The sequence below is a fragment of the Argiope bruennichi genome, chromosome 4 (genome assembly GCF_947563725.1).
Source record: "Argiope bruennichi chromosome 4, qqArgBrue1.1, whole genome shotgun sequence".
NCBI classification, from domain to species: domain Eukaryota; kingdom Metazoa; phylum Arthropoda; class Arachnida; order Araneae; family Araneidae; genus Argiope; species Argiope bruennichi.
Window position 1 is genome coordinate 102,058,635 of NC_079154.1, and position 14,904 is coordinate 102,073,538.

The 14,904-nt window shown below is 27.5% G+C and overlaps 1 protein-coding gene across 1 annotated transcript; it reads right to left on the reverse strand.

Annotated features, from left to right (window-relative positions):
- Positions 1 to 486: 486 nt before the first annotated feature.
- On the reverse strand, positions 487 to 13,957 carry LOC129966389 (blastula protease 10-like). The gene is made up of 11 exons (XM_056080812.1): positions 13,834 to 13,957; positions 11,665 to 11,715; positions 11,405 to 11,567; positions 10,156 to 10,282; positions 9,258 to 9,327; positions 8,476 to 8,670; positions 7,061 to 7,193; positions 6,817 to 6,960; positions 3,793 to 3,893; positions 2,829 to 2,971; positions 487 to 613 (listed from the first exon to the last, which is right to left on the reverse strand). Exons 1-11 carry the CDS (start codon positions 13,882 to 13,884, stop codon positions 487 to 489), a joined length of 1,305 nt encoding a protein of 434 aa, XP_055936787.1. The 5' UTR covers positions 13,885 to 13,957.
- Between the last annotated feature and the right edge of the window lie 947 nt (positions 13,958 to 14,904).

Genomic DNA, 14,904 nt, shown 5'->3' on the forward strand with positions numbered 1-14,904 from the left:
TCGTTAATCCTGGCGAACCAGCTCTTCACCAAAGGTGGCAAGCTTTTAATAAGTAAAATAACTTACTCCTTAAGAGCCTTTAAAGAATAATATTTATTAGAAATAATTTCGGAAGCTACAAATAATTCGGCATACAAAATTCCTAATTTTTTGACATCCGCTTTTAAGAGATTTAAAGAAAATGATTGAACATTGTTGATATGAAAACAAATTTGTTTTTTTTTAAACTTTGAATTTGATCTACATTTTTATTCGTCATCCATTTCTGAATGAAAATTTCTCGCTTATATGTCTTTCTCTTCAAAGAGTGGAATTGGATTTTACATGAATTTTTTTAAGTTATTACCCAAATACTTTCTGTTGAGAAGCAAATGTTTGACTGATTCAATGATAAATAGAAACAAGTCAGTTTTCATTGAACAATAACATTTTTTATTGTAAATTTTCTCAAAAATCAGTACAAAAATGTTAAACATAAGACTTTTACTATATGAATTTAATATTGGCTTTAAGACCCCTTCCTTGGCCTTTGGAATCGGCTCTGATGAGAATGAGAAACGTATTGGAAGACGAGACCATTTCAGTACCTTCGGAGATATCTTCACCACAATAACTGAAATGACAAAAAATAAATGATTTATGACAATTCCTTTAACTCTCTTAAAATGTTAAAAAAAATTGTAAAAATTATTCACAAATATTAAATTATTAATACAAAGTATCTGTTTATAATTTGTTTTATTTTTCTGATATATATGATATTATACATGATTATATATGATTCATATACATGATTGCCATTAACGATTAACGATTACAATTAACGACGATTAACGCCTACAATTAACGATTAATCTAGTATTATAGTATAGTATTGAATGAAAAAACAAGAAAAATAATAATAAAGTTCTTAATGAAGTAAATAATTATTTTTATGCTATTTTAAACAATTTATCTCTGAAAAAAATTACGAAACAAATTTTTTTGCAGGCCCACGGTCCTAAGTCCTATTAGTAAATTGTTCTTGACACTTTAACATTTAAGCACAGAACTTTCTCTCTTCTTTGATCAAAATTAACCCGTTTATGAGATTTTGAATTAAGCTAATCATCGTCGGTCCCAAGAAAGCGGGGTTTCTCACTTTGTCATTCAGAAGTTGAAATGACCTCAGGTGGTCAAAATGAAATTCAGAACCTTACAATTCTACCAGTTTTTGTCGTAAAAACTGAAAATTTTTCTAAAAAAATATTAGTTTTCAAGATAATTTTATTAAATGTGGCTAATAGAAACGAGAAACTGAATAAAAAATTAAATTTCTTAATTTTTTCCCCAGCAGTTTATTGATGCAAGAAACATAAAAATACCTTAATGAACAAGAAGCATGCGCTTATATTTATAGATTTAGATATTAGTATGGAACCTTGTAAAATGATCCGCATATTGAAGTCAATCCACGAGACTTTATATTTACATGGTAAACATTAAAAATTAGTATTAATTTAGTAATTAATTGAGTATTTTCTCATACGATGCCGAGATTTTATTTAAAGAGAACAAAACGTTAAAAAAATTCAAGCTTGAGATTTTGATTAACTTTTTTTTGAGACCTCCTTAAATTTGAGTGAAGCCATTTTTGAAATTCTGTTTACTCTCGATCTCATAAAAAAGTGTTTAAAAAAGTAGCAAGTGTAAAGTTAAAAAGTAGTAAAAGTAGCAAGTGCATTCCGTGTAAAGTTATTACACGGAATGATTTGCAGACTTTAGATAAAATTTATAAGAATCAATTGAATGACGAAGGAAATTATGGCGGGAAAAATCTGTCTATTTGTCTATTGTGTTCATAAATCTGTCTATTGTGTACATAAAAATTCACAAACGCAAAGAGCATAGATGAAATTGACCACAAGATTCAATAATTAGAGGCTGGGATAGCCTGGTTGGTAGGGCGCTGGACTCGTATCCCTTAGGTTGTGAGCTGAAACCCCGCCGGCCGAAGACTCTCCGTGTGTGTGGTGACAGGGGCACGTAAAAATTTGTCGTGGTCACAAAGTCCTGTATTTCGAGAGTAATACCACTGGGGGTACTGGTTCAGAGGTGATCGTTCTCTGATTCAGGTCTAAATTACGATCAGTGGATGAGTGAAGGAAGTGCATGAATGAAGCCCGCCCCGTAAAAAGGGTTGTGATGCATGTGTAGCTAAGTTGTACTCTTGGCCCTAGTTGGTACTACTGAAAAAACAAGAGACTGTCACTCGGCTTAAATAGCTGACAGATAACTGTCAACGGGCTTGCCATAAGTCACATACACTTGCCAAATAAGTCACAAATACTTGCCAAAGTGCCGTAAGTCACAACACAACACAGATTCAATATTTGAAAAATATATTCTACTGTATTAAAATGCAGAGTATCTACTGTATTACCATACAGCAACGGCGAAGTGAAATTTAAGCAACGAAGAAAGTAAATAAAAAAATGGAAAGAAACAAACTTGGATTGAGGAGATCTAAGTACACTTTTAAACGAATCCTTTTTTCAAGCCATGGTAACTATATTATTTTAATTGTAAATATCTACGCCAATTTTACAGATAATAACGAAGCTTTTATTATGATATAGCTTACATTTCTCTAAATCTAAATTTTTGCTGATTTTTTTTCATTTTTTAAAGTTATTTTTATAACTTCTTTTCTCACTAAGGGTATTGTAACCAGCCACATCTAATTCAGCAAAGTCTCTTTACTATAGGTAAACATTACTTCCCTGGCTATACGAGACGCTGCTTTGAATTTAAAATAGATCACTCTCTATAGAATTGAATAAACTTACAAGTCTCCTTCGTCCATATTGGAAGTTCGAATTTCAACATGCTCATATACACAGTAGCCATTATATCTATTAGAGGGTTTGTCCATTCTGGGGCGGAAACTGAAATCTTCGAAAATCACTCGAACTTTCTTACCAGATGGCGCCTAGAAGAATAGAATCCAGAGATAAAAAAATGACATTATGCAGTAAAAGTGAATTTTTTAAAAAAAATTCTAAAATTAATTGCAGGAATAAATTTTTAATATTTTCATGTATATTTAAATATCATATTTTTAAAGAGTGTTTTGGTGAACCAACCAACCAAAAATGGAGAGAAGCCATAGCAAAAAGACAATGCTTCTGTTTAAATATGAGAATAACCATTAGAACCTTTTTGTTTTTGGGTGCGCCACAATTATTTCGAATAAAAGTGCAATCAAACATACACCAAACAAAAAATAAGCAAGTAATTTAGAACAAAATAATGCAAATATTATTCCTTTAAAATTCAATTATATGTTAAAATTCAAAATTATTATCTGCATTAAAATCGCACAATCAAATAAATAAATAATTGCATTTTAAATATTAAAATATACTCCAAGTTTTATATTTACAAAATATGTGTTATCATATAGATGAGCATATTTAGCAATGAAAAAATAAATAAATAAAATCACTAAAAAATTAAGGATGAAAATAATTTAATTTAAAAGTTTGAATAAAAAGCAATAAATTAAAAAAAATGAAATACTCAAGAAAGTAGTTTTGGGATTCGTTGTCTTTTTTCAAGCTGTTGATTTGAATTTAAAAATAAATATACGAATAAAAAATTGCATGGGAAAAAATGTTTATACATGAAGATGCGTAATATTTGACAGTAAAGCACTGAAACATATAAAGGAATAAATTGCAAATAAAATTTTATGAGATGCGTAAAATTGAGCCGGAGAGGTTTTGTTTCAATAAATGTTCAGCATTTTACTTGTATCTTCCAGGTGCAACTGTCATTTGGTTTTCTGCTTGGATATCCTGGACTTTGGATGATACCTTCTCGATGTATATCTCCTCCGCATGTCAGAGATCCTAAAATATATAAATAATTTTAGGATTAAAGGATGTATAAGTTTTTATTCCTAGACATTTTGAAGAACTCCAACATAAAAGATATTTGAAATGCAAATGTAATTTAACTAAATACAAAATAAACCACATGAGAGATTAATCGGCTTATTGAAGGAATTTCGTTTACCAGACTCGAAACCTCTGCATACAACCAATTCTTATAACAAACAAATTCTATTTAGAAACTTAAACGCTGATTCTAATTCTACTATTTCGATTGATTGATGTTATTTTATTATTGATAAAAAAAAATTACGTACATGTGTTTGAATATTAATTGTTAAGCTCAATCTATTTCGTAAACTAATCACAATTGCTATTGTGATTGTAGCTAAATTGCTTAGTTCAGCATATATCCTAAAATATGAAATTATTTAATATTTTGTAAGAAACTGTAATAAATGTTGTTACTAGAGTGTTACTAGTCGATACTACCAAGACTTATTGTCACGATGGCAATTCATAAATTCCGTACTCATCAGCCATGATATTACATGACTGATGAGTATATATATATATATATATATATATATATATATATTTACTAATAAGCTTTCCTTTTATGATTTATTCAATGCACTGAGAGATTATAGATATTTATTTTGATGAGTACATCTTAGAAATTTGGCAATTTATTACGAACCTTTATTTCTTCATTATTGACCAAAGTAATAAATATTTCTAGATTGAACTTGTTGCTTAGTTGCAATTTCTTTGAGGAAATCTTAAGGTTAATTTTAATTTTAATTACATTGAATGAAAAAATTGTTTCATCTTGTTAATACTAACATTGCTAATTCGATCATATATCATTATTTAAAACTAAATAGAGTGTACGAATTCGGTCCCACGAAGTTGAAAAAAATTAAACAAACAAACAAAAATAAGATATAAAAAAGTAGCGAATTTACTTTAGTCCTATTAGGAGGAAGGAACTATGAATGCCTTTCAGATAGTCAAAAAATAATTTATTATTTAGACAGCGGACGAGCATGATATTTGTATGAACTTTCTGTCTGTGTGAAGTTTGATAATAACTTTAAACAAATATTCTATAATATTATATAAAATAAACATTATATTTTTGCTAAAAGTGCCTTGAATCACAGTTAGATCATTTGCCACCTTTTGTTGTCTGTAATCCTGCCTTCACACTTATTTGTAATAAGTATAAAAGTTATCTGTACAATTGGTTTCTGGCATTTCGGCGTAGACTCTTTTCTTGTGCTTTACATTTTAGCTTAGTATATTTTCTTGTGTTTTACTTTTTGACATTGTGTCTTCTCTTGTGTTTTACATTTTGACATTGTGTCTTCTCTTGTGTTTTACATTTTGACATGGTGTCTTTTCTTGAGGTTTTCTGCATTAAGGAGATTTAGTTCTTTTTTCCGTAATAGCTTCATGGTATGTTCTTATCGAAGCAAAATATAATACGAAAATAGCTTTAGCCTTCATTATGTACTTCTCTGCAAGAAACGGAATTATATCCACCTACTCAATGAATCTCAGACGGTATATTTTATAATAGTCAGCATAAAAGTTAGATTAAATATTTTCAAGTTGCTTCTGCTTTATAAAGATGATGATATAACTGGCGTCTTATTGTATCGAAAGAAAAATGATTACGTATTCTATAAATTCTTCAGAATAAAATCTCTTATTTTTGATTATTTTATTTGTGTTGTTTCAATAATCATGTTGTTAGAATATAATAGATGTTTCGATTAAAAGTGGTTTAAATGAAAACTGATCTAATGAGTTTCACAACTACGAGATTAAAAGTATTTACATCTCTAAAGATTAAGATATTATGTTTTAAAGATTGACTGAGATTTTTAAGAATAGCTTATATATTTATAATACAATATATCTTTATTTTTTAATTCATAACAAATAACTAGTAAATTGCATGACTCAAAAGCTCATTAATGTATTTATTCCTGATTCGTTAGAATTTGATATGCAGGATAGGTAAGTTGGCTTTATTTTTCACAGTTTAACTATTACAATTTTTGCACAGAAGTGATCAACAGGATATAAGTAAAAATACTGTAGAAAATATTTTTTACCATGTCGTAGAAAAAATAATGCTTATTTATTTTGACAAAGAATTTCGTTGCACAGCATTTAAATTTTAATAGATTATCAGTACATTAAATGTTAATGTTCTTTTAATTTATTTATAGATCTCCCCTGAAAGAGTTCGCGAACACTTTTGATTATAAATTCAATTGTCTGCAGTGTAAGATCAAAAAGTACAAATTTAGAAGAAAATTAAATGAAGCTACAGCTTCACATAGAAAGTAAACTATTATTTCATTCGAAGATGTTGAAAAGATAATTTTTTCCCAAATTACAAAGAAAGACAACAACAAATAGAAAATAAAAAGAAAAATTAAAGATTAAATTCTGCACTGGGGCACAGTTAGCAGGTAGGTGCTTTCAGGTTAAGGTTTTCGGCCAAATTGTTCTTCATATTCGGAACATTAGAAACTATTTAATTAAAGATTTTTTAATCAAACTAATATTTTCATTTCGACTCTATGGAGAGTAATTTAATTTGCAGTTTTTAACTAACCTGATAATTTTACTGGATTCTGGGTAAAACTTTTTTAAAGGATGGAAGAATTTTAAAAGATGGAATTTTTGTTGTAAACAACTAGCTACCAATAAAAAAAGTGATTTTTGTAAGATTGCATTAAATTATTTCTGACTTATCTCAATGAGAAAAGATTTAAAAAAGGTATTCGATGATAACCGATTTAAAATGAGCATAATAATTATTAATTAAATATTAATATTTTTATTTGTTTTTTATTTATTGCATTAAAACCACTCATTTTATATTTTACTCTACTTCATGAGAAAATCTCGATAAGCTTACCATAATAGTCACCCGTAATTTTCTCACATTTTTTTCCTTGTGTATTCGGCGGGCACACGCACGTACATGGCTCAGAATTTCCTTGGTATGGAGAAAGATAACCATAATTTTGACAAAGCAAGCTGCCTTTATTCGGACATTCATCTGTAAAGTAACAAAATGGTGTAATTCAACCGTGCAATATACAAGTATTTTAATGATTTTTTTATACTATAGGACATTTCTTAGTTTTAGGTATGCTTACCATCGCATGAATACATCATGTTAGCTAGTTTAGCATCTCTGAATGTAATGCCTCTGCTCCTTCCAATTAATGTCTGGAGTCGTGGATCCAACGAGACCATCGTATTTTTTTCAAATATGTGACTACTAAAAGACTAAGATAAAAAAAAGGTATTTAATGAATCCATGTATTTTTAACCACATTAATTAAAGTACTTTCATTAATTCAGAGAAACCTGTATCGTGATATCAATTCACTTTTGAATAGAAAAAAGAATATTGAAAAAGTGCATAGTCTTTAGTCAAAGTTGAATTAAAAATTTATTACATTATTTTTATTTTTATTATTTTTTTTACTATGTGAAATATTGATATGATAAATTATTGAAAAATATTTTATATTTAATATTTTTGCTTTTTAAGTTTATCTATATAAGTGTCTTTCTGAAAAAAACTCCGCGGTTTTATTAAAAAAAACAACATCATTTTTATATTATAAAAAAATCTAGCCTTTTTCTATCTGCTCTCATGCTGACAATGTCTTGTAGCGCCATCTCGGACCCGATTTCACCATGGTAAAACTGAGTGTAACTTCAAAGATATAAGTAACGACATATAAACTGTAAAATGAATGCTGTAAAATAGCAGATTGTTTCGAATAACTTGTTAAATTAAGTTAATTCATGATTTTCTTTATTTAAATGAATACATTCATATTTCGGTAAGATTGAAAAATATCCATATGTAATCAGTATGTAATTCGTAACTAAACATTTTCTCCAAAATAGCATAGTTTTACAAAAAAAAAAAAAAAAAAAAAAAAAAAACATTTGTCGAGTGAAGCATGATTTTCTAGATATTATTTGCATAATCAATAACATTTTTGAAAATTTAAGAGGTTTATTTTTATATTTGTCAAATCGAATTTATAATGAAATTTAGATAAAAAGAATTATGTTTTCCTTTATAAAAATGAGAAATTAATTTTGAAAAACAATCAGAATTTTAGAATTTATGGAAACGTTTTGAAAATTTAGCAGCGACTTCAGTTTTTTTCAATTTTAAAATTTTCTGCAGCAAATTGTTTTCATATCATATAGAAAGGAAATATGGGCATTCATTAAAGTTTTTCAAAAGCATTTTACAATTTCAATATAATATATTCCATTATTGATAACTTTCGTATTATCAATAACTGTTGATCCCTGTTTTCATCATTTGTTCAATAGTTCTGACAGTAAAACATAAAGTTTAAGAAATATCTGCATATATTCTCTTCACGGTTGAGTTATTACGATATAAATATACTTCTTCGATTATTCAAAAAACAAACAATGAAAAGTAGAAATAATAATAAAAGACAATAAAAGTCGAATTCCAATTTCGACTCATCTATCATGATTTAGTTGCTTTTTTCAATATTTTGGATATACTCACCATAGGGCTGTAATGCATGACTGATGTCACGTCATAAGGCACTCCTTTGGCGTTATCATTTCCAGGTCTGAATTGACTTGCCATGCCTTTCTCGATGTTGTGCCACAATATCTTGATCACTTCGCTTCTGTCACGTCGCGAATGCTCATGGTAAAATCCCAGAGAGTGACCTATCTCATGCATTGTTATTTGCAGCTTCAAAAAGAAATCAAGAATTGGTAATAAAATATCGAGTAATGGTAAAAACAAATACAAATGTTGAAAGTATGTAGGCTGAGAATTCTCATTTTTGTGGGAAAAAATATCTACCTAGGCATGCATTCAGCAATTCTCAAGTTGAAGTATCAGATCTATCAAATTATCATTTGAAATGAGATTCGAATTTGTATTTTTATATCATATGTTTTTTAAGCATTAAAATTCTTTCTGTAAATTAGCATTGAGATTAAACTTACATCAATGAATAAAATAATTTTTTATTAAAATTCTGCTTATGTAAATCAGAATAAAAGCAAAATAAATAAACAAATAAAATAAAATACTATAAATTTATTCGTATTCTGAAAATGATCTTTATAAAATAACGAATCATATTTATAGGAAATTGATTTGTTTCAGGACAAGGCTAGTATTTAAGCATACAACACTCTTGAGTGTTTGCTTAACGACAATATAATTTAAAATATTAAGATTTACTTATAAAACTTGTCATCTATTATTAAGTAATATATAAAACAGCGAATAGCAACTAAATAAGGATTAGATTACCGGATTCTACTTACATGCTCACATCCTGGACCAAGATTCACGTCTTGTCCTTCCATATTCTTTTTTCCGACAAATGTAAAACAGCTGAAATTATAATTTTGCATTTACATTCTTATTTTTTGTGACTTCTATTAAATATGACTTCGGTCATTTTAAATAAATAAAATTATGATTGACTAAATTGATATTCAAAAAAAGAAATGAAATTAAAAAGTGCTTTATTATCATTGTAATATTCCAGAAATAGAAAATGGAACATAATAATTATTTTTAATTTCTTCTAAGAAATCATTCTTTTAAGAAATTAATATATTAGTGTTAAGAATAAAAGTTGCATGATGATTAATTCAGAAATAGAAAGTAGATGGCAGCACGATTAAACTTGTATATTTTTATGATGGAAATCGCCGACGGACAAAATCCCAGTCCCTGTTTCATCATTAAAATAAGAGTTTCTAGAACATGATGTGAATATGAATTATGAAACTAATTTCCATTTTTATATTTTATGTATCAATAATAAAAGCTTTTTTTTACACTTTATTTAGTTTGGCTCCGTAGAAGTAATGCTCTGCTTTGAATCAACCCAATATCGATATCGAGACAACAGCATAATTTTGAGTCATAGTTAGATATCGAGGATAGTACTAGACCGGCATCCCTTTCTCTATACATTTCTGTCCGAATAATAGATAGACCAGATCCACATAAATGGCAATCTTTTACAAAACCTTCTTATTTAGAATTATACAAGCTTTTAGAGTTACACGAATGAAATTAAGATGCCAAAATATGCATAATTGAAATTGAGAACTAAATTGCTAAAAAATGAATATAATGAAAATTGTTTAGAGCTTTAGTTTTATAAGCAGGAAAATCTCAATTTTGAATAGAAAACCAATTCATACTTACCCTCCGGCATCAGTTCGAAATCTTAAGAATTGTTTTTGATTTGTTCTAGGTACAAACTTCAAGCATGTTTTCTTTTCCCATTCGTCCATTGCCGATCGAATCGTATTACCTGTACTTTTATTAACAGCTAGAGGAAAAAAAAACAGTTATTTTGTATGGTTATTTTCCTTATTGCATTTAATATAGAATATATATTATATTTAAGCATTCTTAGACTTTCCCTTATTATATCAAGAACAACTAAAACATTAAATACATTTTTCTGATATTGCACAAGTTATATAATAGAAATTGAAAATTTTCTCAAAATAGAAAACTTTTAATAAAGAAATTAATAATAAAAATAGAATTTTCTGATTAGAAAATTCAGCTGGGAATTTTGGACAGAATATTAGAGTTGAACTTTCAGTATCTTGGTCAACTATGTATGTAGATGGCAAGTTTGTTGATGTAGCTGTTAACATATCGTCGTCTTACAGTTGAAGCAGAATTTATGTAATATCACTGGTTGTTTTTGTAAATGAATATGTAAGTGAAAGACACGAAAAAAAAAAGTGCAGACTTTTGAGCAGTCAACAATGAGTTAAAAGTAACTTCGTTGAGACAATAATAAAAGAGTTACACAATCTGTGCTAAAATGTGAACAAGTTTAAATGGAAAATATTAAATTCTATAGATTTTAGAAAATATAACGTCAGAATATAAATATTTTGTATTTAAATGTGTACATTTAATTGGAAAATTAAAAACTAATTTCCTACAGTTGTAATGTGAACAAATCTTTATTATAAGGATAATTAATATTCGATAAGTTGATCTCGAATAGTTAAATTCTCAGGCGATTTAAAAATTCTATCAATTTTCCATTTATTAAAATGTAATAATTCAAATCAAATTTGAAGATTATTTTTTCATTGTTACGCGATAAAGTTCCTTTTATTTTGACAATTATTTAGCCCTCATTTGTTTCCAAAGAGGAAAAATGTTTTTTTTTTGGAATATATTTTAAAATTAATTTGGTAGCTTAAATGTTTATTAAGAATTGCGATAAAAAACACAAATAAATTTCTCATTTTATATTCGAATTTAAAAAAATCATGATAAAGTTAATATGTTTTTAATAAAAGGAATAGTTATTATTATTATTATTTTGAAATTCCCCGTTAATAGTATGCCGTCTCATTGCATAAAAGATAAAATAACAAGAAATAATAAATAAAAAAAACATGAATATTAGCAGTAAGCTTACAGCTGTGAAACTCGTAAGGTATAATCCTATCTAACCATAAAGACCCTTTATTCGGTAGTGCCTTCATTGAATCTTGTTTTTTAGAGGAATCATCTATGATGTCGCCCTCGAACAGAAGTTGTCCTCTGTCTGTCTTTGTTCTCCCTAACTGAGTAAGAATAAGCTGGAGAGAAATTAAAGGAAAGAAAGTTACTAATTTTGTAAACAATATTATGATATGGTTTTTCTTGAATTTTAAATGATAAGAAATAACATCTTACCTTTTCGTCAAATTCTGCCAAATCGTCTTCTGCTAAGACACATATGATAATCTGGAATAAATTCATAAAGAAGAAATTGTAAAAATCTGTTTTGTTCAAAGCAGTTACAAAAAATAGCAGAACATTTGTGAATGTCGTAATATTTTATTACTGCATACATACATTAATAAAGCATTTCAAGTATCATAGGTTCGCTTTTTAATTCATGTAAATGAAATGATAAATATTTTAATATAATGAAACAATTTGTTTAGTTTGAGCGTTGCATTAATTGTTATTAAATTTATTTTTGGTATTTTGCAAATATAAATATTAGTAATTAGGTTTTATTCTCATTTCGGAAAAAGAAACATTAATCATACACTATGGTGTGTGTAGATTTAGATTTTTTTAGCAGAAAGAGAATGTTTCCTGGACAATTACTTGAAATTTTTGCTTAATGAATGCTTAATAATATAGTTCATCATAGATTGATATTAACAATAATTTTCCATGTTTTATGTTTTAAGCAGCCATGTTTATGTTAGAACCTTTCTATTTTTTTCCATATTTAACTGAAAATTATGCTAGTTTCCACTCATAAAGTATAAGATTAAACCAATTTTTATATTATGAGATTTATTTAAGAGAAGTCGATGCTACATTATATCCACTAATTAATGAAAACAGATTCGTCGTCAGTTCATGATTATCAAAAATTAGATTAATCTAGAAAACAAAAATTGAATTCTTCTGGAGTATCTGGATATGCATAAGTCTAATTTTAGTTAGAGCTTTCATATCTTTTTAATTTTGGAGGAGAATCCATTAGAATTTTTTCAACACAATTGTTAGAAGTTAAGGTATAATAAATTAATCCATTAATGAGATTTATAAGGCATTTTTCATGGTTTCTTTACAAGAAAGTCCATATCATGAAAATCTGACGAAATTCAGTTGCATTGGGTTTTAATCCTTTTTAATGTAGTAAATAAGTTTGGATTCGATCCAAATCGTAAGATTCGTAATCGTTTGATTTTGCGAATATTTTTTGAAAAGATACGTAATAAGATTTTAATATCATTTTTGTGTAATGGGTAATACTTCAATAAATTCAAAAATGTTAGGAGATGTGAGAAAATATTAAGGAAAGCTAATGTGATAAAGAGTACAAATTTATTAAACTAGTAACTTTATATAAGTTACCATTAGCATAAAGTTATATAAGTTACCATTACCTTTATATAAGAGTCGAAAAATTTGATGAAATTCACTTGCAATATATTTTAACATATTTAATGTACTAAATTTGTTTGGGTGTGATTTAAAACATAAGTTTTGATTTTGAGGATATTTTTTGACATGATAAAATATCTTAAATTTTTAATACCCGTTTTGCGCAATGATTAATGTTTCTATAAATTTAAAAATGTTATGAAGTGCGAGAACATATTAACCCTTTCTAGGGCCGTGGGAAGTATGCTTCCCACCAAATTTATCAATCTTCGTATGAATTTATGTAGGTTGGCATAAGTTCTGATACATTTTTTTAGAAAGACAGAAACTTAGATGCTTTAGTTATTTATTTTACACAAAATAATGTGTCTTGATTTGATACTTAATTATTAATTAACCAAATTAATTAATTAATCATATTAAATTTATCTCATAAGCTAATTGAATCCCTCTTCTTATTCTAATTTCAAGCCTAAAAATATTTTAACATAATATGAGTAGAAAAAAATGGCCCTTTAAAGGGTTAAAGAATGTCAGTGTTGTAAAAAGTCAAAACTTATTAAATTGGTAACATTTTTTTAAACGCTGATATAAATATTGAATGCTTTAAAAGATTTGTATGGAAAGTAATAAAACTTCTCAGAATCCTGAAAAATTTATTCATTTTCATAATTTTTGAACACATTAAAAAAATTTATGACATTTTATTCAGCATGTTCTCCAGTTAAATAAGCAGTTCAGATTTAAGAAAATACAATTTAAATTGTTAGTATTAAGTATTACATAGAATTACATATCAGAAAAAAGAAGGAGAAAATAAAAGTTGAATGTGAATGAGAATGTTTTATAGCAAACCCGAAAATGACATACTTTTTTTCCATCAACTTCTTAATCGATATTATATCAATAAACACAATTAATTGATTTGATAAAAAAAGAAAAAAAACTAATTACCTGTATAAGGCAAAAAACAGCCGTGACCTCCCCTAAAGAAGATTTCATCATCTTACCTAAAGAAAAGTTCTTTATTATTCAGTGCACAAAAAATATCTTTCCCTCGCTTCTTAGAACACCTGCAAATGGGTTCCGTTGAGCGCTCAAGTCATCCCCAAGGTTGTCCTGCTGATTTATAGGCAGCGAGATAGGGGTCTTCTTCAGTGAGTGGTGACCGCACCTTCATTTATTATAAGAGAGGTTGTAGCACTTTGATCGAAAATGCATTGGAAATCTCAAGTACCAGTATTCAATCTGACAGGTGATATTATCATTAGAGCGGAAGAGTTATTCAAAATACAGCTTTAAATGACTGATAGATAGAAAAATCCGGAAGCCATTATCAGTAATTGAATGTGAAAAAAATTAATTGATGATTACGTATAGATCATTATTCCTTAATATGTAAGTTATTTGTCGATATATTCAGCTCTTGTTGAAAGCAGAGGATATACGAGCAATACGTTGCGCTTCATTGTGAAATTATGCTTCTCAGCGTTCGTTTTCTAAGGACTAAGATTTGTTCAGTTTAGTTAAAAAAACATTACATAGAAATAAAAAAAAAACCAACATAAATATTATTATAATTAAAAAGGAACATGAGATAATTGTTAATAGAAAGGATTTTTATTGCAGTTTAATGATGCCATGATTATTACTTTTTAAACTGGAGATTGTTGTACTTAGCTGAATGACTGATTCTAAATCTTCTTAAGTATATTGGTAAGAAAGCAAAATTGTTCAATATTTTAACACCAGGTATTTTCTTCCTTCTTTATTTGAGCTAATTAGACTTCTATTTCAAAATTAGACAGTTATTTTTAAAATTTTTTTTTAAAACTTATCATAAATAAAGGCGCCTTCTGCTAAAAAAATAATGTGGCTCTTGACAATTTTCAGTCATTCTTATCAATTAATTCTTTTCCCTTCCCCCCTATATGAAAATCCTTCATTGTCGATTGCTTTTGGAATTTCTGCGATTTCTTTAGTTTCTTTTATAATTGAAGGAAATCCTTTAAAATTCTCAGTAAT

Excerpts from the sequence above, each read along its gene's own strand:
- LOC129966389 (XM_056080812.1), bottom strand. The coding sequence starts at position 13,884 with ATGATGAAATCTTCTTTAGGGGAGGTCACGGCTGTTTTTTGCCTTATA. Across the intron at positions 11,568-11,664 it reads TGGCAGAATTTGACGAAAAG|CTTATTCTTACTCAGTTAGG; the intron begins GTAAGATGTTAT and ends ATTTCTCTCCAG. Across the intron at positions 8,671-9,257 it reads TTGGTCCAGGATGTGAGCAT|CTGCAAATAACAATGCATGA; the intron begins GTAAGTAGAATC and ends TTCTTTTTGAAG.